The sequence below is a fragment of the Oryx dammah genome, unplaced genomic scaffold (assembly GCF_014754425.2).
Source record: "Oryx dammah isolate SB20612 unplaced genomic scaffold, SCBI_Odam_1.1 HiC_scaffold_9, whole genome shotgun sequence".
In the NCBI taxonomy this organism is placed as follows: Eukaryota; Metazoa; Chordata; class Mammalia; order Artiodactyla; family Bovidae; genus Oryx; species Oryx dammah.
The window spans coordinates 2,779,621-2,798,952 of NW_024070193.1; the positions used below are offsets into that span (position 1 = coordinate 2,779,621).

The 19,332-nt window shown below is 58.4% G+C and overlaps 1 protein-coding gene across 3 annotated transcripts in view; it reads left to right on the top strand.

The window, feature by feature from the left end:
• SLC6A6 (solute carrier family 6 member 6) overlaps positions 1-19,332 on the top strand; it is a 93,403-nt gene that overhangs the window by 36,248 nt on the left and 37,823 nt on the right. For all 3 annotated transcript variants that reach the window (XM_040246685.1, XM_040246686.1, XM_040246687.1), the window contains exon 3: positions 18,659-18,904. In XM_040246685.1, coding sequence (XP_040102619.1) covers positions 18,659-18,904 — 246 coding nt within the window. The remainder of the gene's footprint in view (positions 1-18,658; positions 18,905-19,332) is intronic.

A 19,332-nucleotide genomic window follows, 5' to 3' on the forward strand; every position in this document is an offset into this window, starting at 1 on the left:
GCAGTCCAAGGGACTCTCAAGAGTCTTCTCCAACACCACAGTTCAAAAGCATCAGTTCTTCAGCGCTCAGCTTTCTTTATAGTCCAACTCCCACATCCATACATGACTACTGGAAAAACCATAGCTTTGACTAGATGGACCTTTGTCAGCAAAGTCTTGTCTCTGCTTTTGAATATGCTATCTAGGTTGGTCATAACTTTTCTTCCAAAGAGCAGGAGGCTTTTAATTTCCTGGCTGCAGTCACCATCTGCAGTGATTTTGGAGCCTCAATAAATAAAGTCTCTCACTATTTCCACTGTTTCCCCATCTATTTGCCATGAAGTGATGGGACCAGATGCCATGATTGTAGTTTTTGAATGTTCAGCTTTAAGCCAACTTTTTCACTCTCCTCTGTCATTTTCATTATGAGGCTCTTTAGTTCTTCTTCACTCTCTGCCATAAGGGTGGTGTCATCTTTGTATCTGAGGCTATTGATATTTCTCCTGGCAATCTTGATTCCAGCTTGTGCTTCATCCAGCCCAGCGTTTCTCATGATGTACTCTGCATATAAGTTAAATAAGCAGGGTGACAATATACAGCCTTGACATACTCCTTTCCCAATTTGGAACCGGTCATTGTTCCATGTCTGGTTCTAACTATTGCTTCTTGACCTACATACAGATTTCTCAGGAGGCAGGTCAGGTGGTCTGTTAGTCCCATCTCTTGAAGAATTTTCCACAGTTTGATGTGATCTACACAAAGGCTTTGGCATAGTCAATAAAGCAGAAATAGATGTTTTTCTGGAACTCTCTTGCCCTTTCTATGATCCAGAAGATGTTGGCAATTTGATCTCTGGTTCCTCTGCCTTTTCTAAATCCAGCTTAGATATCTGAAGTTCAGGGTTCACCTACTATCGAAGCCTGTCTTGGAGAATTTGAGCATTACTCTGCTAGCGTGTGAGATTAGTGCAAGTGTGCGGTAGTTTGAGCATTCTTTGGCATTGCCCTTCTTTGGGACTGGAATGAAAACTGACCTTTTCCAGTCCTGTGGCCACTGCCGAGTTTTCCAAATTTGCTGGCATATTGAGTGCAGCACTTTAACAGCATCATCCTTTAGGATTTGAAATAGTTCAGCTGGAATTCCATCACCCCCACTAAGTTTGTTTGTAATGATGCTTCCTAAGGCCCACTTGACTTCGCATTCCAGGATGTCTGGCTCTAGCTGACTGATCACACCACTGTTGTTATCTGGGTCATGAAGATCCTTTTTGTGTAGTTTTCCTGTGTATTCTTACCACCTCTTCTTAATATCTTCTGCTTCTGTTAGGTCCATACCATTTATGTCCTTTATTGTGCCCGTCTTTGCATGAAATGTTCCCGTGGTATCTCTAATTCTCTTGAAGAGATCTCCAGTCTTTCCCATTCTATTGTTTTCCTCTATTTCTTTACATTGATCACTGAGGAAGGCTTTCTTATCCCTCCTGGCTATTCTTTGGAACTCTACATTCAGATGAGTATAGCTTTCCTTTTCTCCTTTGCCTTTAGCTTCTCTTCTTTTCTCAGCTGTTTGTAAGGCCTCCTCAGACAACCATTTTGCCTTTTGCATTTCTTTTTCTTGGGGATGGTCTTGATCACTGCTTCCTGTACAATGTCACGAACCTCCATCCATAGTTCTTCAGGCACTCTGTCTATCAGATCTAATCCCTTGAATCTATTTGTCACTTCCACTATATAACCGTAAGGGATTTGATTTAGGTTATACCTGAATGGTCTAGTGGTTTTCCCCACTTTCTTCAGTTTCAGTCTGAATTTGGCAATAAGGAGTTCATGATCTGAGCCACAATCAGCTCCCGGTCTTGTTTTTGCTGACTGTAGAGAGCTTTTCCATCTGTAGCCGCAAAGAATATAATCAGTCTGATTTCGGTATTGACCATCTGGTGATGTCCATGTGTAGAGTTGTCTCTTGTGTTGTTGGAAGAGGGTGTTTGCTATGACCAGCGTGTTCTCTTGGCAAAACTCTATTAGCCTTTGCCCTGCTTCATGTTGTACTCCAAGGCCAAATTTGCCTGTTACTCCAGGTATCTCTTGACTTCCTACTTTTGCATTCCAGTCTCCTATAATGAAAAGGACATCTTTTGGGGGTGTTAGTTCTAGAAGGTCTTGTAGATCTTGACACATAATATCAGCCACAATTATTGTTTCCAGGATGTCAGAACAGGTGGAATTAGCACAAAGGGTTGCTATGACAGTGCTTTTCCAGGGTCCTCATTCGCTGCTGCCTGGAAGGAGGCGGGTCGCTTGCCCTAGAGCACCCAGACAAGGGGAGGAAGAGGCCAGGATTACAGCTGAGGAATGACCACCTTATTCCACTGGAGATGTGCAGGGAGGGGATGGTCAGGGAAGTCTTCCTGGAGGAGGTGGTATTTTGAGGATGGAGAAGTGGTGATGTGTGTTCCAGGGCCTGGAATGAGCTATAGAAATGCACCAAGCTGTGACAGTCTGGGGCCTCACAGGTGATGCTGTACAGAGACGGTGAGTGCTGTGATAAAGGAGACCCCTCTGACCCTAGTTTTGCCAAGAGATGTTCCCAACTGGTGGCATTTTTCTGGAGGACGTAGTCTCCAGGCACCTCGGTGGTGCTGGAAGGGCCATTGTGACCTCACGAGCAGATATTCTGAGGCCCGGAGCCGAGGTGCCGGACATCTGTACCATCTCAGATCGCCAATGCGTCCTATTTCCCAGTGCCTTGGGTGAGTCAGCCACACGTTTCCACCTGCGTCTCTGTTTGCTCACAGAGCCTCTGTCCCCTTAGAGCCACGCTGGGCTGCCTTCTGTGGCCCAGGCTTGTGAGGGTTCCAGCAGCGGCAGTTGCCTCGGAGATGGTGTTCCGGGAGACTGCCTCGGAGGGGCAGCAAGGGACACATGTGGGAGCCCTCCGGGTCAGGTTCCAGCCCAGTGGTCCCACTGGGGGCCTGGCAGGAGCAGGGTCTTCCTCAGAGGCGTCCAGCTTGGAGCAGCCATGGCTCCCCTGGCTGGGACTGCTCACCCAGGTCACCCATCCCAGACCAGTAGCGGGACCATCTGTTGACCCACCTCCTCAGCCCAAATCCTTGCATGATGGACTGAGCTGACTGCAGGTAGGTCGTCGGGTGAAGAGGCAGGGCCTTCCCTTGGGGTCAGGTGCCTCTGTGGGACTCGGGCTCTGGAATTCCTAAGCCTAGGAAATGGGTCCCCAAATCAGTAAGAAGAGGAGCTGGTCCTGGTCCCCCAAACTGTAAGGGCTGGAGGGAAAGGGTGCTAGCTGTGCAGAATGCAGAGCTGAAACTTGGGAGCCTGAAGCTGATGCCCCCTGGACCTCAGTTTCCCCACCTGTAAAATGGGCATGCTAGGTCAGATGCTGCTGCTGAGTTTCACAAACTAGTACGTGTCAGGAGCCGAATTGGCACTAAGGATAGGAGTGGCCCACCCTCAGGCCAGCACACTTATTTCACTTCAGGGCAATTCTGTGGAAGTGACCATCTGCTCTCACCATAATGTTGTGAAAGAAACATGTTTTTAATCCCCACCTCCAGACAGCAAGGCTGTAGTGTCAGAAGGTGCTGTGTCTGAGAGCGAGTCCTGGGCAGCCTTCCGTTGCAGGCCTGGCCTCCCACAGTGCCATGGGCTGCAGGCAGCTTTGTCCCGGCTGCCCGGGCCTGACGTTGGGCAGCTCACAGTAGGAGCTCGGGACCGCACCAAGGCCCGTGCCCTGCCTCACCTCCCTGCTGCCGGGCCCTTCCTTGAGGCCATCCCCTCCACTTCTGGCCTCGGCCTCCTCATCTCCGGGCAGCGGCTCCCGGGCTGACCTGTCTCTCAGTGTTGGCCAGAAGAGGGGTCTTGGATACCCAGGGACCTCCAGCTAGGACCCTTCAGGTTTCTAGGTTCTCAGGAGCTGAGGGATCACAGAATCTGATTTCTGCAGCTTCAGCCGTCCTGGGGGACACCGGCAAGGCCACCTCTCCCTCGAGAAGATTTTCTTCTCAGCTGCCCAGGGTCTCCGACCGTGATCAGGGTGTGGAGGGGGCTGCTCAGCCCCTGTTTGAGTAGCTTGGTCTGCAGTTCCTGACGTGGTGGTCGGGCAACGCTGCAGCCCCTTTCTTTTCAGCAGCAAAGGCCGTGTCTGCTCTCGGTCGAGTTCAGACCCCTCCCCTGTAACATCCGCCTCCCCTGCTTGTCAGGCGCCCCCACCCCAGGGTCCAAAGGGTGCCGCCTGAGATGCACTCCAATCCCACCCCAGGCCAGGAAGGTGAGGAGGTGTCCACAGCCAAGCTCAGATCCCAGGGAGCACCCACATCCCAGGGAGAACACACCTTAGTCCCCAGAGCACCCTTTAGTCCCGCCTTCCACCTAAGGAATGGGAGAGGAAGTTGGAAGCGCGGTGGTAGGTGAGGCCCCGAGCCTCAGAGCTGGCTTGGCCCTGGGCCTGGCTCCTCGGCGTATCTGTCAAATCCTCAGCAGGCCTGGGAGACAGCCCACAGGGCCCTGGCCGTGAGTCTAGGCTGCCTCGGCTCTCAGGAGGCTGTAGATGACTTTGCTCACCGTCCTGACCACGTCCGGCACGCACGTGGTCCAGGTGCTGCTCTGAGCGGTCTGTACATACCTGTCGTTCATCTCCGCGGCCCTAAGAGGCAGGCCCTGCCCCTGCCCCCGTTCCACATGTGGGTAAACTGAGGCACAGAGGGTGCGTTGACGCTATTTTCTGCTTCCCTGAGGGCAAGAGGGCTACGTGTGTGCACAGAACACTGCTCCTCCAGGCGGGGCCTCCTGGTCAGAGGGTCTAAGCCACACCCTGAAGAGGGCAGGCCTGGCCTTGGTCAAGCAGCTGTCAGAGGCCAGACTGGCCCCACAAGGCTCTGGGCTTGATCGGGGGAGACGGCACCGGCACCTGAGGGACTCGGGTTTCTTTCAGGCAGGCCCCACCGCCAGGGCGATGGTCAGAGGGGTCCCCAAGTCCTAGGCAGCGTGCCTTGCACGCCCTGTCCTCGGAGAAGCGGCCCAAGGTCTGCTCGGCTAGACTCTGCCCCTCACCAGGCCTCACAGCCAGCTCCCAGCTTCCTGTGTGTGTGCCCCTCGCCCACGTGGGGGCTCTCGGAGGCTCGTGCCACCCCAGAGGCCCCACGTGCTCACTCAGCTCCCTGCCCCAGAGGCCCCAGTGATGGCCTGCCGGCTCTCACCTGCAGCTTTCGGGCCCCTTTTCACTGAGCCAGCGGGCAACACGGAGCGCTGGCCTTGCCCTGGGCTCAGGCCCGGCTGCCTGCCACTCACTGCGTCATCTTGGGCCAGTCCTGGCTCTTCTCAGAGCCTCCGTTTCCTCCTCTGCAGAACGGGGCAGAAGTCCCTGTCCCCCAGAACACAGTAAGGAGCAGTGACAGTAGGAAATACGAGGTCTGGGGCAGATGGTTTTTGGGGTGGCCCAGGGCTGGCAGAGATGAAACCCAGCCCCCAGTTGCTCAGTCTGGCAGAGGAGATCACACACAAGTGCAGACACACACACGCTCACATGTGTTGTCATCGCTGAGTCCATTTCATAGACTGGTTTTCTTTTGCATTTTCCCAAGAGCCTCCCAGTCCATTAGCACCGCTGTGCCTGGCCTCACATGATGCTAAGAGTCACCTGGGGACTGCTTCCCCAGCTTTGAAGATTCAGTCACTAGGGGGGCCGGGGAGGTGCCTGCCTGTTCAGCCAGAGCCCCAGGTGACACCATTGTTCACACACCCGTGAGGGTTCCGGGCATCTACTAGCCCTGCCCAAGAGCCCAGAGACGTCACCCAGGGACAGCTGCATAGATTAGGAGGCCCATTTTACAGGAGAAGAAACTGAGGTTTCATGAGAAGACCTTTGAACTTTATGCAAAACTGCACAGTTCTGAACAAGAGCCCAGTGCCTGGGGACTGTGGGTGTGGGGGGCGGGGGAGGGTGACTCTGGCCAGAGGAGGGGAGGGAAAGAGTGGGATGGGCATGAAGGGCTTCCTGGAGGAGGTGACACTTGAGCCAGGTCTTTCAAGGTAAGTAGGATCCACCTGAACATGAGGGAACCCACAAGCAAAGCGTAGAGTGGAAGCGGGTATTGCTGGGGAGAAGGAGGTGGCCCCAGGATCCATGCAGGACCAGAGAGGGGAAGTAAGGTGTCAGAGACTGGGGATGGGGCAAGTATAACAGGCCTTGGGTCACGGTGGGGAAGTGTGGATGACAATGAGTTCCCTACGTACCAACCTTCCGGCTGCAGACCTCCACAGAGGCATCGCCTGAGTTGAGTTCACGCGTCTGGTGAACGTTGGCACAGGCGTGCAGCCTCCACAAGCGGTTGTGCTCCCGTGCCCTTTACGGCCCTGCGTAGACCAGGCCGCCTTCGCCCCCTCCCCCACCCACAGCTCTTCTTGCCCATTGGCTCGGTGCCCACCCTTCTGTTCCAGCTATTGCCCTGGGCTATTGTACCTTTTAGGGTACTGTACCGTAAGATAAAAAAAATCTCTTTTATTTTTTGTGGTTTTTTTAATGCAGTATTTGTGTGAAAAGTATCACAGGCCTATTATAGAGTGGTTCTGTATAGCCCATTATGTTAGCTGTCTTCCTAGGCTAACCTTGTGGGACTCACGAACAAATTGGACTTGGGAACACACTCTCAGAACTGAACTCCCTCATAGGCAGGGGACTTTGTTCCCCAAGCAGCTGGGAGCCACCGATGGTTCTTGAGCTGAGGGCAACATGGCAGGGCGGGTTGTAGGGAATGGGAGGTGGTCCGCCGGAAACAAGCTTGGCTAAGCCGGTGAGAACAGAGCTCTGGACACGCCTCTGGCGAGCCCCCAGTGGCCGGCGGGGAGCCTCATCTTGGGGCGCTGTGTGAGCTGAGGCCTAAGGGGATTGCAGTGAAAAGGTCAGCGCTGTGGCAGCTGTCTGTCCGGGCTGCCTGGGAGGTGGTCGGCACATGTGGGAAGGCCATAGGGGAGGGTCAGCCCTCCCTGGAGCCTGCCGCCGCCCGCCCCAGAGTGGATTTTAATGCTGACCTTCTCTTGTAGCCCAGCAGTAGCTGCTCTTAGTCACCATCTTGTAGCCCTGGAAGTCGCCACCGCCGCCGCTGCTGCAGCAACATTCGCCAACCTGACGTTGTCAGACACGAGCGCAGTCCACCCAGGTTTGGAATGAGGCCCTCGCCCTCTGCCTCTGGCCTCCACTGGACTGGGGGTGTGAGGAGCCCGTCCATGTCTCCTGCGGCTGATCCGCTGTGGGTCCGGGGCCTCAGTTTCTCCATCTAGAAAGTGGGCTCGCGTTCACGCCTGCCACGACCCCTAAGGCCCCACCCGGAGCCTTCGACGTGTGTAAAGGGTCCTCCCGTGGGACCCCCAGCACTGGGGCAGACCCTTAGGGGGACCAGGGGGAACTCACTTCAGATCTTCTTCAGAACATGTTCAGAGAACATACCGTTTAATGAAAATCGGTATCCTGCGGGCTTGGGGCTCATCCCTCAGTGAAAGGCAAAGCTTTGTGGGGTTCTCGCCCTTTGGGGGGGGTCCTGTGCTCAGATGCTGGGGACACACCCCCCTCTGTCCCTAGTGGAGGGTGAGTGTGGCCCGTCCTCCCCTGTCCACGGCCCTGCCTGTGTCCTCGGCACCTGCATCTTGTTTTTTTTAGCTTTCATTTATTTTGGTTGCCCTGGGTCTTTGTTGCTGTGCGGGCTCCTCTCTAGCCCTGGCGAGCGGGCACCACTCCCTGTTGCGGCTCCCGGGTTTCTCATCCTGGGGGCGTCTCTGTTTGCAGAGCATGGGCTCTGGGAGCACGGTCTCTGGGAGCACGGTCTCTCTCTGGGAGCACGGTCTCTCTGTGGGAGCACGGCTCTGGGAGCGCGGGCTCTGGGAGCACGGGCTTTGGTTGCTCCAGGGCGTGCGGGATCTTCCCGGACTGGGGATCGAACTCGTGTCCCTGCCTTGGTACACGGACTCCTGTCCACCGCACCGCCAGGGACGTCCCTGAACGTCTGCTCTCGCCCTTTGCTCCGTCTTTACCCCCTCGCCTTCGTCGAGGCGGCCACACCGCTGCAAAGTGGGAGAGCTTTACTCCCGCACCGAGGTCCCCCGCGTCCTGAGCCCCAGATATTCCATCTGACAGATATCCGTGCCTGTCGAGCCTGGTGCTGCATGCGGGGATCAGGCTCCGGGTGCCTGTGCCATCCGGGAAAGCGCCGGGGGGAGACCGGGGGTCCGCCAGGCCGTCGGGGGGAGGTTGCCTGTGGGTTACGCGGGAAACAGTGTGTCGGGCCAAGGGAACAGCAACAGCCAGGCTGTGCGGCTCAGAGGCCCTGGGCATCCTGGTGGGGACTCTGGGTGTTGGGAAGTGGACGTGTCAGCTGCTCAGTCATGTCCGACTCTTTGCGACCCCATGGACTATATGAAGCCCACCAGGCTTCTCTGTCCATGGGCTTCTCCAGGCAAGGCATTCTGGAGTGGGTGGCCATTTCCTCCTCCAGGGGGTCTTCCCGACCCAGGGTCCAAACTCAGGCAGATTCTTTACCATCTGAGGCTCCAGGGAAGCCCTGGGTGGTGGAGGATGCTTAAAACATGACTTCCAGGCCCAGGAAGTGAAAGCACAGGCAGCCAGCCCCTTCCCTCTGCACTGCGGGCGGCCGTGCTAGTGGGCCACCCCCTCTGCCGTGCTGAATCGCGGGCTGTTTCATTCCCTGGCAGCAGCCTCTCCTTGAAGTGAGGCAGAGGTGAGGTGTGGAGCTGGGTGAGGAGGAGAAACATGATTAAAAGAGGCACAGTGAGGACGGGGAGCTTGTTTACAAACATGGGTGAGCTGGGAGTTGTCCACCGCTGCAGACGGCACGTGATAGCCATCCTTCACGCGGTGACGCTGAGGCTGATGGCCGTGACTTGCTTAAGGCCTTGCCACAAACACACGGCCCCAGCGGGTGTCCCCAGGGCTGTGACTTCCGGCAGAACCCTGGGGACGGAGTCGGGGTGGCCGGCTCTGAGTGGGCGGGGGGGCCACAGGCGAGCCCTTAGCTGGCCCTGGTCTGTCTGTTTCCCCATCTGTGCAGAGCCGGGGAGTGGCTGTGTGCGCTCTTCGCTGGCAGGGCGAGATGCAGGCGACTCTAGGGGTTCTTCCAGCTTGAAAGGGGAAGTTTTTTGAGAAAATGGAAACCGAGCCTTTTTTTGTTATCTCTTGTCTCCTTTTCCGTGGCCTCCACCAAGGATCCCTGGTTCAGCAGCGCCCGTTTAGGGATCGTGGTTTAGGGATTGTGGTTGACCCGCTACACCCCGACTTCCGGCAGAGCCTGGGGCAGGGTCGGGGGGTGGGGGGTGGGGCGCGGGGAGGCAGGCGGGGGAAAGAGTGACAGGCTTGTGGCGGGTGAGTCAGGGCCAGGAGGCCGTTGCCTGCTGACTCACCGTCCCCAGGCGCCAGGACAGGCCCCCCGCGCCCCCGTAGCGGCAGCGGCCTCCGCTTCACCCGAGTGGCAGTCACTGCCCGTCCTGGCAGTCTCCAGGGTGGCACTGGGGCCCAAGCCCCCCCGACCCCACCCCCAGACAGACCCCTGCAGCCTGGCTGTTCCCGGAGCCCCGCCTTCCCCCAGGGGGTCCAGTCCGGCAGCCATGGGTCCTTGGAGGCTCGCTTGTAGCAGACACCGGACTGTGTCCTCCTTGTCCACTGTTTCTGCGGCATTGGGAGAAAATGAGCCCCCGCGTCCCTGGAGACTAGCATTCTGAGGGCAGGAAGGGTGGTCGGGCTCCGTCCAGGCGGGGCCCTTCCTGGAAGGGCTCCCAGGGAAGTGACATGTCCCTGGAAGCTACAGGTGGCGTAGGGTCCAGGCTAACCCTGGTTCTTGCCAGTCCCGTGGGCTTTACCCACCACGAGGGGACGGCGGTCCGGCCTCCCAAGGGCGAGTTCTCCCCCAGGTCCCCAGCGTTATGGCGCTTGGCCACGGGGCGGCAGTTCCAGCCACCCACCCTTGCTTGGCCCCTGTTTGGAGAAGACAGTGTCAGCCCGTCTCAGCGGTGCTCCACTCGCCCCGAGGAGGCCGGCAGCTCTGGGGCTTGCGGGCTCGGGACTCAGGACTCCACTGGAAATTCCCTCCTGGGAGCATCTTACAGAGGAAAGCCCAGCACAACCTCAAATCCCTCTCAGGGTGGGAGGGGGCCAGGCCATGTCCCTAGGGCAGCCCAAACCTCTCTGCCCCGGGCAGTTCCGCATTCCGACCTGGCTTTCGCCACGCCCCGTGTGGCCCTCTCCACACGCGCCGTCCCTGCTCAGAGAACCCCCCTCACTCCCCGGATGTTTGCCGTGCAGTTCCCAGCTTCAGTGCGGTTAAGGGCGCAGACCCTGAAGCCCATTGCTGTGTGACTTTGGGCAAGCAACTCTCTCTCTGAGCCTCATACCTTCATCCAGGCTCGTAAGAGGAATGGATGCCTTGGTTCCAGAAAGGGCTTAGCACAGGGCCTGCCCAGAGAGAGCCAGGCTTCAGGGAGCGTCTGCTGTTACAAAACCTCACCTGCTCGGGGTGGAGGGGGCGGGCCCTGACTCCCCGTGTCCTCATCCTCCTGTCTGTCTTCTCTTCTGCAGCCCGGGCCCCGTAGTAAATATTTACTCTTGTGTGTGGGTGTGTTTAGCGTCTGGGTCCCCTTCTGGAATGTCAGCTCCGGGGCTCACCTCCAGGCCCTGGGCCCTGAGCAGCGCCTGGCACCCAGTAGAGGAGGCGCTGGGTCAGTTTCCTCCCTGTTCGCCAGAGCTGCCCGCGCTTCACTCCTCCCCAGACACTGTTTGGCCCACAGAGCTGGACCTAGAACCAGCCCCAGCCCTCTTGACTCCTCGCCTACTGCCCTGCGCCCTGACTCAGCGGCCTCCAGGGCCAGTGCCTGGGGGCCCATGTTTGGGGCATGTTGGGTGCCCAGCGGCCCTTCCCCTCGAGGGCAGCGCTGGCTGTCCCGCCCCCACCTGCCCGGCCGCAGAGAATGGCCTGCCCGCCGCGCCTTCCGCCCCCGCCCCCTGCAGGCCTGGTGATGGGGAAGAAGGCTGTACCTCGGGCCCACATCCTGCCCCCCCCACCACCCCCGGCATTGTCCTGGAGGCCAACCCTCTGCAGAACCAGCTCACTCTCGCCCACTTTTTCCTCTGCGAAACACAGGTGGAGAAACACTACCCGCTCTACATACAGGCCTCTACCCTGTGCAGAGGCCGCCTTGTCCTGAGGTGGCACTGCTCGCCTGGAATCAGGGGCGACTCTCGGCCTGGCCTGGTGGCCCTGCGCCCCAGGCACCCCCTTCTCCACCCCCTCTGCCCTATTCTGAGCCTCAGTTTCCCAATCTGTGAAATGGGGAGGCTCCACGAGGCTGGGGGCAAAGTCAGCACTCCTGCAGGTTGAAGGCTGAGGCTGAGCCAGTCTCGGGGTGCTCTCAGCAGCATGGGGGATCTCCGGTAGGGTAGATGTGAGCCTCCGTGATGGGTGAGGAGGGCCGCGCCCACAGACACTGAGCCCAGGAGGTCACAAAGCCTGTCCCCGGGAGCTGCCGTGCTGAGAACAATTCTCCGGGGCAGAACTCACTTTCACTAGGACCGCAGAGTCCTCACTCATTGTTTCGACCTGGTTCCTGGCAGAACAATGCTGGGCTTCCTGGATGACCTCACGGGGGCGAGCCATCGGACCTCAGAGGCCGGGCCGGTCAGCGTCTCCAGCCGAGCCTGTCCTGCCCTTCGCCACAGCTGCCTTAGGTGACCAGGAACAGAGGTCTGACCAAAGAGGACAGACTGGGCGCCAGCCCCCCAACGCTGTGTATGTGCATTGGAAGCTGTATGTGCACAAACGCCTCAGATTCACTACCTCTTGAGAATTTGGAGGGTCTGGCCCCAGTGGCCTCAACCTCAAAAGCCTCAACCACGGTGGCTGGACTTGGGAACTGCCGTCTGGAGCCCAGACCCCCATATTCTGCAGGCCCTTTCCCCCTGGACCTGTCCTTTGCCTGCCAGATCCCCGGAGGCATTTGAGCCCCTGTCATGCTTGAGTTAGCCTGAGTTAGGAATGGATAACCAAGACAGAAGGATACAGACTACAGGATTCAAACAAACGATTGGATCTTTAAAAGGTGTAGCTCTTCATGGAAAAGAATTTTTAAAAACCCTTTAAAATTAATTTTCACTTTCTTTTCAAAAACAGCTATCCCTAGTAATTGAAATAGTGCTCTCAGCATGCCTCTTTGTTCTGGTGCTTAGTTATAAACATTCTCTAGGGCCAGGATGGTATGTATGCAGCGTGCTGGGGCAGACATTACTTTAACTGACCCCAGGCCACCTCATCTCTGAGCCCGTGGGGTCAGTGCTGAAAAGAGCCCCTTCAGAGCTTATCAGAGATGTTCAGGAGACTCTTCCTGTCTGCCAGAGGAAGCCTGCAGTCCGTGGCTCCGCTCGCCCTGCCCCAGCCTCTGAGCCGAGCCCTGTGACCCTGGGCGCTGACTGTTGCCCCAGTCCCCAGGCCCGGCCCCGTCAGTGTCTGTCCTGTGGCCCTCACTTCCCCGTTCGTCTTCACCTACTTCCCTAATCTGTCAGCCCGGCCCGGTAGCTTGAAGCCGGCCATAAAAGCACCGGACCCGATTTCCCGTTGTGACCAGTCTAGAGCGAGGGACTCGAAACAGCTGAGCGGCTGAGAACCTGGACTTGAGAGCCCAAAGGAGCCCTGGGAGGCTCCGGTGGCCTCTCACTTGCTGTGTGACCCTGGGCAAGTAAGTTCACCACTCTGCGCCTGGGCAGCAAAAGGCACCCATGGATGGGGTTAACTCCGAAAATGCTTGCAAAGCGTTTCACACATGCTGGATAAATGTCCACGCTAGGCAAGCGTGCATGCCACCAGCACCCCATCAGTGGCGCTCCCTCTCTTTTCCTTTCCTTTGAACACTCAGGATGTCACATAAGGGAATAACGTCCCAGTGTGGCCAGATGTTCTCTTCAATAATGGCTAATATTTATTAATCACTTGTATGTCCAGGCACCGTGCGCCCATGTTTTACAGGCATCGTTCTGTTTGATCTCTATGAGGCGAGTTTTAGGTTGAACCCCCAGTGTTTTAACCAGTGCGGAAACTGAGGCACAGAGAAGGCTGTTAGTTGCCCCAGGTCACACGGCTGAGTCGTGGCCTCTGTGAGTCCAGAACGAGGAAGGGAGAGAGCAGGCGGGACCCCTGCTCTGGAAAGGGCCGGCAGGGTGCCCAGTCTTGCGCTTCTTCCCACGGTTTCCCAGTGGGCTGGGGGCCGTGCAGCTGGCAGCTCCCGACCTGTGACATGAATGGCTCTGTGTCCAGCTCCCCACCTCGTTCTGGGGTCCTGGGAGTCGCTGGCCCAACCCCCTGGAGGTCAGGCCCAGAGATCAATCAGATAGCCTGGCTGTGCGCTAGGCCCTCTTAGAGTGGGGGAAGTACCCCAAAAAGGAAAGAGAAGAAGTCCCTGCCCTCTTACTTGAAAAACCTGGTAGGGACTCCTGAGGAGTTAAGTCTGTGATAGCCGGTCAGGTCTGTGACCTGGCTCACTGTCCTTGACAGGAGAGAGCTGGGTGGGAGACTGTTTACTTGAGAAGGTTCCGATTCTGCAGGGAAAGGCGAGGCAAAGGTGGGGGGAGGGCCCACAGCAACATCTCAGTTCAAGGCACAGCTGGCTAGCGCAGGGGCACTCGCGGTTGCCAGCCCCCCGCCAGCTCTGCAGACCTTTCCCCCTGGCTTCACTGTCCCTCTCAGCAAGCCCTGCAGAGGCCCCCGTAACCTTCGCCCCGATGCCTCTAGCACCGGGCACACCAGCTGAGCACTCTGCTGCTAGCCTCCTTCCATTCACTTCCCTGCTTGAGCCTCGACTCCCCTTTAAGAAAACGGCCCTAAAAATTCCTGCTGCAGCACTAAGGGTGTTTGAGGAAGGAATGCTGCTGCTGCTGCTGAGTCGCTTCAGTCGTGTCCGACTCTGTGCGACCCCATGGACGGCAGCCCACCAGGCTCCCCCGTCCCTGGGAATCTCCAGACAAGAACACTGGAGTGGGTTGCCACTTTCTTCTCCAATGTATGAAAGTGAAAAGTGAAAGTGAAGTCGCTCAGTCATGTCCGACTCTTAGCGACCCCATGGACTGCAGCCCACCAGACTCCTCCATCCATGGGATTTTCCAGGCAAGAGTACTGGAGTGGGGTGCCATTGCCTTCTCCAGAGGAAGGAATAGAAAGCTGTTTATAGGCAGCTCAGCCCAGACTTCAAGGACTCCAAAACCTGGTAGCTTGAAGTTAGGAGGAAGCCAAGGAGCGTCTTGGAACCCCACGGCATTGCTGGCGCAAGGTGAGATCTGAGTGCGTGCCGCAGCGGCCGAGGTGACGTGCCAATCCGTCTTCAGGTGTGGCTGGTTCTGGCTTCCACCCTGGCAACACGGGACTAGGAGCCTCATGAAGGAGTCTGGTCCCGAAGCCTCTGTGTTCGAGCGGATTCTCTGATCACTTGTAGCTGTAATGAGCAAAGAGGAAGCTCTTAAAATGGGGAATCATGTATCACGGTCACTGCAGAATAGCCCTGGGCCTGGCGCCAAGGGAAACAGCACTTGGCCGGCAAGGCGGCGGGCCGCCGGGCCGCCCGCAGAGCAGGCTCGCCCCCAAGTGCTTCCTGCAGCAGGGGGCGCGCTCTTGGCAGGTGACGAGCAGCAGTGAGCGAGCCGCATGGCGAGTCTGCCGGGATGGATGGGCTGGACTGGCCAAGGGACGCTGAGGGCAGAGCTGGGGGCCTCGGAAAGCCGCGATTGCCATCGTGCCCGGCTTCATGACCTCAGGAGTGTCGCTTGGCCTCTCTGGGCCTTGTTGATCTTGCCCTGTGTAGGACCAGGGCCTTCCATACCCCAGGGGCAGTGGACCCCGTGATACTTATAGTGCTGACGATGGCGGTAATACTGGCGTGCACGCTTGTGCGCAGTGCTGTCGACCACTTTGCGGCCGCATGGACCGTAGCCCACCCAGCTCCTCTGTCCATGGGGAGTCTCCAGGCAAGAATACTGGAGCGGTTTGCCATGTTCTCCTCTAGGGGCTCTTCCTGACCCAGGGATCGAACCTGCGTGTCTAATGTCTCCTGCGTTGGCAGGCAAATTCTTCACCACTGAGCCACCTGGGAAGCCCAGGAATCCTGGCAGATAACTAGTGAAGGGGTATTTGCTCTGGGCACCCCCTTGTTCAGTCCTCACAGCATCCCTGTGAGGTGGCCACAGTTATCCCTCTTCACACTTGAACACACTGAGGACCCAGAGGGGTTGAGCAACTTGCCTGAGGTCACTCAGCTGGGAAATGGCCCTCAGCTTCCAGGCCAGGGCTTATGCTTTGATTCCTGCAGGGGCCAGGCTGCCTGCAGAGGGCCTTAGGCCTCCGTGCAGGGAGCCTGAGGCTGAGAAGTAGGATGAACACAAAGCGGTTCCGTGGGGCCAGCGTCCCAGAGAAAGGGCCCATGCTAAGATCCAGTAGGCTGTGGCGGGTGTCTTCTTCTGCTAGGAGAGATGGAGCGCTGGGTAGGAGGGCACTGGGATCCGAAAGGGCTTTGTGAGTTGCTTCCAGCTGGGGTTTTGAGAACAGAGTGTAGGGGTGGGGTGGGCAGAGTAGCAGCAGTGGGGCCCTGGGCGGAGGCTGCAGGGGATGCCCGTGGAGGGCTGTGGGGCCTGCACCAGCTGGTTGCCGGGGTGATGGAGACACGTGGGTGGATGTCAGGAACGTACCGGAGGCCGCATCTGCGGGTCGTGCTGCTGTGGGCTTCCACGGGCACGGGGCCGGTCAGACGCTCCAGAGGGGCTTGGAAAGAGCCTCCCCTCCGAGGGGGAGTCGGGGTTGCCTGCCCGCGGGTCTGACCTCGTCCGGGCATGTGTGCGTCTCGAGTAAAGCATGGGCAGGGCTGGGCTGTGCGTTCCCGAAGGCCAGCGAGCTTGTGACGGGGCGGCCACAGGTGGGGGGGCATCCCTGAAGTACATCTCCGTGGACACCTTAGAAATGAGGAGTAGGGGCACCACAGACACCAGGACATGACGGGCTCCTGGTTCAGCTACAGGCGTCAGTAAGATGAGTTCCTGAGTGTGGAAAAGAGGGGCTGAAGTCTTATCTTACGTGGAACCAGAGAGCCTGGAGCCGAGGGGCTCAGGGAGCTTGTTTTTTTGCCCCCTGGCTCAAGTTTCAGGGCTTCCTGAGGGGCGCTAGAGGTAAAGAACCCGCCTGCAAATGCAGGAGACATAAGAGACGCGGGTTTGATACCTGGGTCGGGAAGATTCCCTGGAGGAGGGCATGGCAACTCACTCCAGTATTCTTGCCTGGGAAACCCCATGGACAGAGGAGCCTGGCAGGCTACGGTCCAGAGGGTTGCAAAGAGTTGAACACGACTGAACTGACTTTGCACGCACACGTTTCCCGAGGGTTCTCTAGGGCCAGAGGGGGCCATGGGCCTGGGCCAGAGCGCAGAGCCAGGACTCAGGGTGGCTTTCGCAAGCGCCCACAGGCTGTATGAGCAGCCACCAGTCACCACCCGCTCCGCCTGGCTGACCTGGTGAAGTGCCTTCTGGCCCCAAGATCCAAGGAGAGCCTGAAAGGGCGGCACCGGCCCGTCTTGATGAGGAGACTCCAGGGTCATTCCCTGGAAAACATCTCTACCAGGAGGGAGTGGAGTCCCACATCCTCCAATTATGCTGCCGTCCAGCCGGGCCACAATGGGCCCAGAGATAACCATCGGGGGCTGCAGAGCTCCGTGCTGGAACAATGCTGGCCGCTCGGGCTATTTTTACAGTAGCCGTGCGCTCGGCAGAACCCCGCGTCGCCCCAGGGGAGCAGGCGAAGAAAGGCCTGCGGATGCCCCGCCGTCTGCGCTCCGGGAGACAGAGGAAGGCCCGGTGAGCCGCCCGGCGGCTCCAGGAAGCCTTTTCTCGGTCTGCTCACTGCCAGATAGCGAAACAATCAGGGTCCCCCACCCCGAGCCAGGGAGAGGAAGGAGCCGTGGGGGAAGCGGGGATTCTGTGTGCTTGCGTGCCTCTCCTCCTCCGAGCACGGCCCCGGAGGGCCTGGCTGCAGGGGCCGGGGCCAGGGCCAGGCCAGCGTGCCCTCCTCGCCTCCCTTGGTCCTTGGCAGTTGTCACCTGGCCCGGCCGGACCTCCTTCAGGCCCCATGGTATCACAGGGTTCGGAAGCGGCAGAGTTGGGGGTGCCACTGGGCCCCAGCTACCTGCATACCTACTCTGGGAGCCATCGACCCAGCCGTTCTTAGCTGACGACCTACTGTGCACCAGCTCAGGACACCCAGCCATGGGCAAGGCAGGTCCCGGCGCCCTGCAGTCTCTGTTCTAGTTGAGGAGGAGACTGTTAGCAAGGAAGCAACCAAGGCATTTTCATCTCATGCCACTGTAACTCAGTGCAGACTCAGATGCCCCTGGACAGGTCCAGGTGGCGAGCTGCCCTGGGCACCAGGGCGATGGCCCCCTCTGGTCCAGCGGATGGCCGCCGTAGGAGTGAGTTCAATGTGGGGTCCACCTTCTGGTTTCTCCAGGAAACCTAGAAACCTTGACTTTACCCCGGAATCTGAGAGTTCAGCACTGGCCACCCATTTGGCTCGTAAAGACAAGCAGCTGGCTCTGCATCAACACTCTCTGCCTTCATCCTTTTCATTCTGAAGTCGGGGAGACTGAGGCTCCCCAGTCTTCATGGTCCTCTGGCACATGGGGGTAGGAGGCACCTTCTCCTGCTGGGTGGGACCCGGATGCTCTTTCTCTCAAGGTCAAGCTGCCAGGAACACTGAAGACTCGGGGACCAGACGCAGTACAGAGAGGGGGTTGCCGCAGTGGCTGGTTGTAGACTTCTGGGATGAGGTCCGAGCAGGGGGGTCGCTGAGCGTGAGCGTGAGCGGCTTAGAGGTTTGATAACCCTGGGCTCCCCCTTGCCAAACCCACAGGGCAGTCAGCGGGCCAGGGCCTGGGTGGTCCAGGGGTCAGGGTGGACCCGAGCACAGATGACGAGGGCTGGACTCATGGGAACTACCAGGAGTCCTTCCAGAGTCCTGTCCCGGCGCAAATCCGTGTCCTGATGCTGCAGGCATGCGACTGGCTAAGAAGACACCAGTGTATTTCATAAGCTCCCGTGGTCTGTATTTGACAGAAACCCTGTTTCCAAATACTGAAACACATGCTTGGAAACACTGGAGCGTGAAAACATGCCCGCCTGAAGCTCCGTTCTTTAAAACCGTGAGAGGTGAGCACCTCCGCTGGGCCATGGCCTGCCCCACGGCACCGGTTTCTCCACAAACCTGAGATTCGGAGACGATCTCTAGAGGATGCAGGCAGGCTGTGATCTGGAGGCGGTGCTAGACCTGCATGGAGGGTGTTGTGTTCTGCGGAGACACTGCCAGGGCTGGGCTCCCTGTGGGTGCAGAATGAGGGGGGTGGCATTCGGGGCTGGTGGATACGGGCCCCGGTGCTTCTGTTGGACGGGTGCCTAGGGGATGGCAGCAGTCGGTCCCCAGGCCCTCAGGCCCCCGATAACCTGGGGTGGGGGGTCTGAGGGGTGGACGGATGAGGGGGTGGCAGGCCCTCTGCCTCAGGCCCGGCAGGTCAGAGGTGGCCCGCGGGGTCGTGCCAGGACACGCAGCCTGCCCCTTACCGACGCGCGTCGGGGTCTGCTCTTTCCGCCGTAGAAAGCGAGGAGGAGGGCATGGCCACCAAGGAGAAGCTGCAGTGTCTGAAAGATTTCCACAAGGACATCCTGAAGCCATCCCCCGGGAAGAGCCCGGGCACCCGGCCGGAGGACGAGGCCGAGGGGAAGCCCCCGCAGCGGGAGAAGTGGGCCAGCAGGATCGACTTCGTGCTCTCCGTGGCCGGCGGCTTCGTCGGCTTGGGCAACGTCTGGCGTTTCCCCTACCTCTGCTACAAAAACGGCGGAGGTGAGCCTGGGCTGGGCAGAGGGTGGGCTGGAGGGGTTGCCGGGGCACAGCGAGGGGGCCTCCCCCGCCCAGCGTTTCAGGCCTCCGCCTCGACCTCCCCCAGGTCAGCCTGCCTCCGCTCCCACCGAAATCCTCAGAGGCGGGAGATGAGCGTGGCCGGGATGGCGTTCTATCAGAGCCTTCCTGTGTGAGCTCAAGCAGATTCCTTACCCTCTCCTCCAGTTTACCATCTCTGAAGGCCGCCACAAGGCCAGGCCCAAGCCTCCGAGGCCTCGTAGCTCTGCACCTCCCCACTCTGCCTGACTTTAGAACTTTTTTACCCTTTGCTCTTGCTTTTCTAACTTAACCAGTTGTAGTTCAAAAACAAGTTTCGTGTTTCCCACTCTAAATAGAAAACCAGTGTCTTTTGCAGTAATGGATAGGTATCC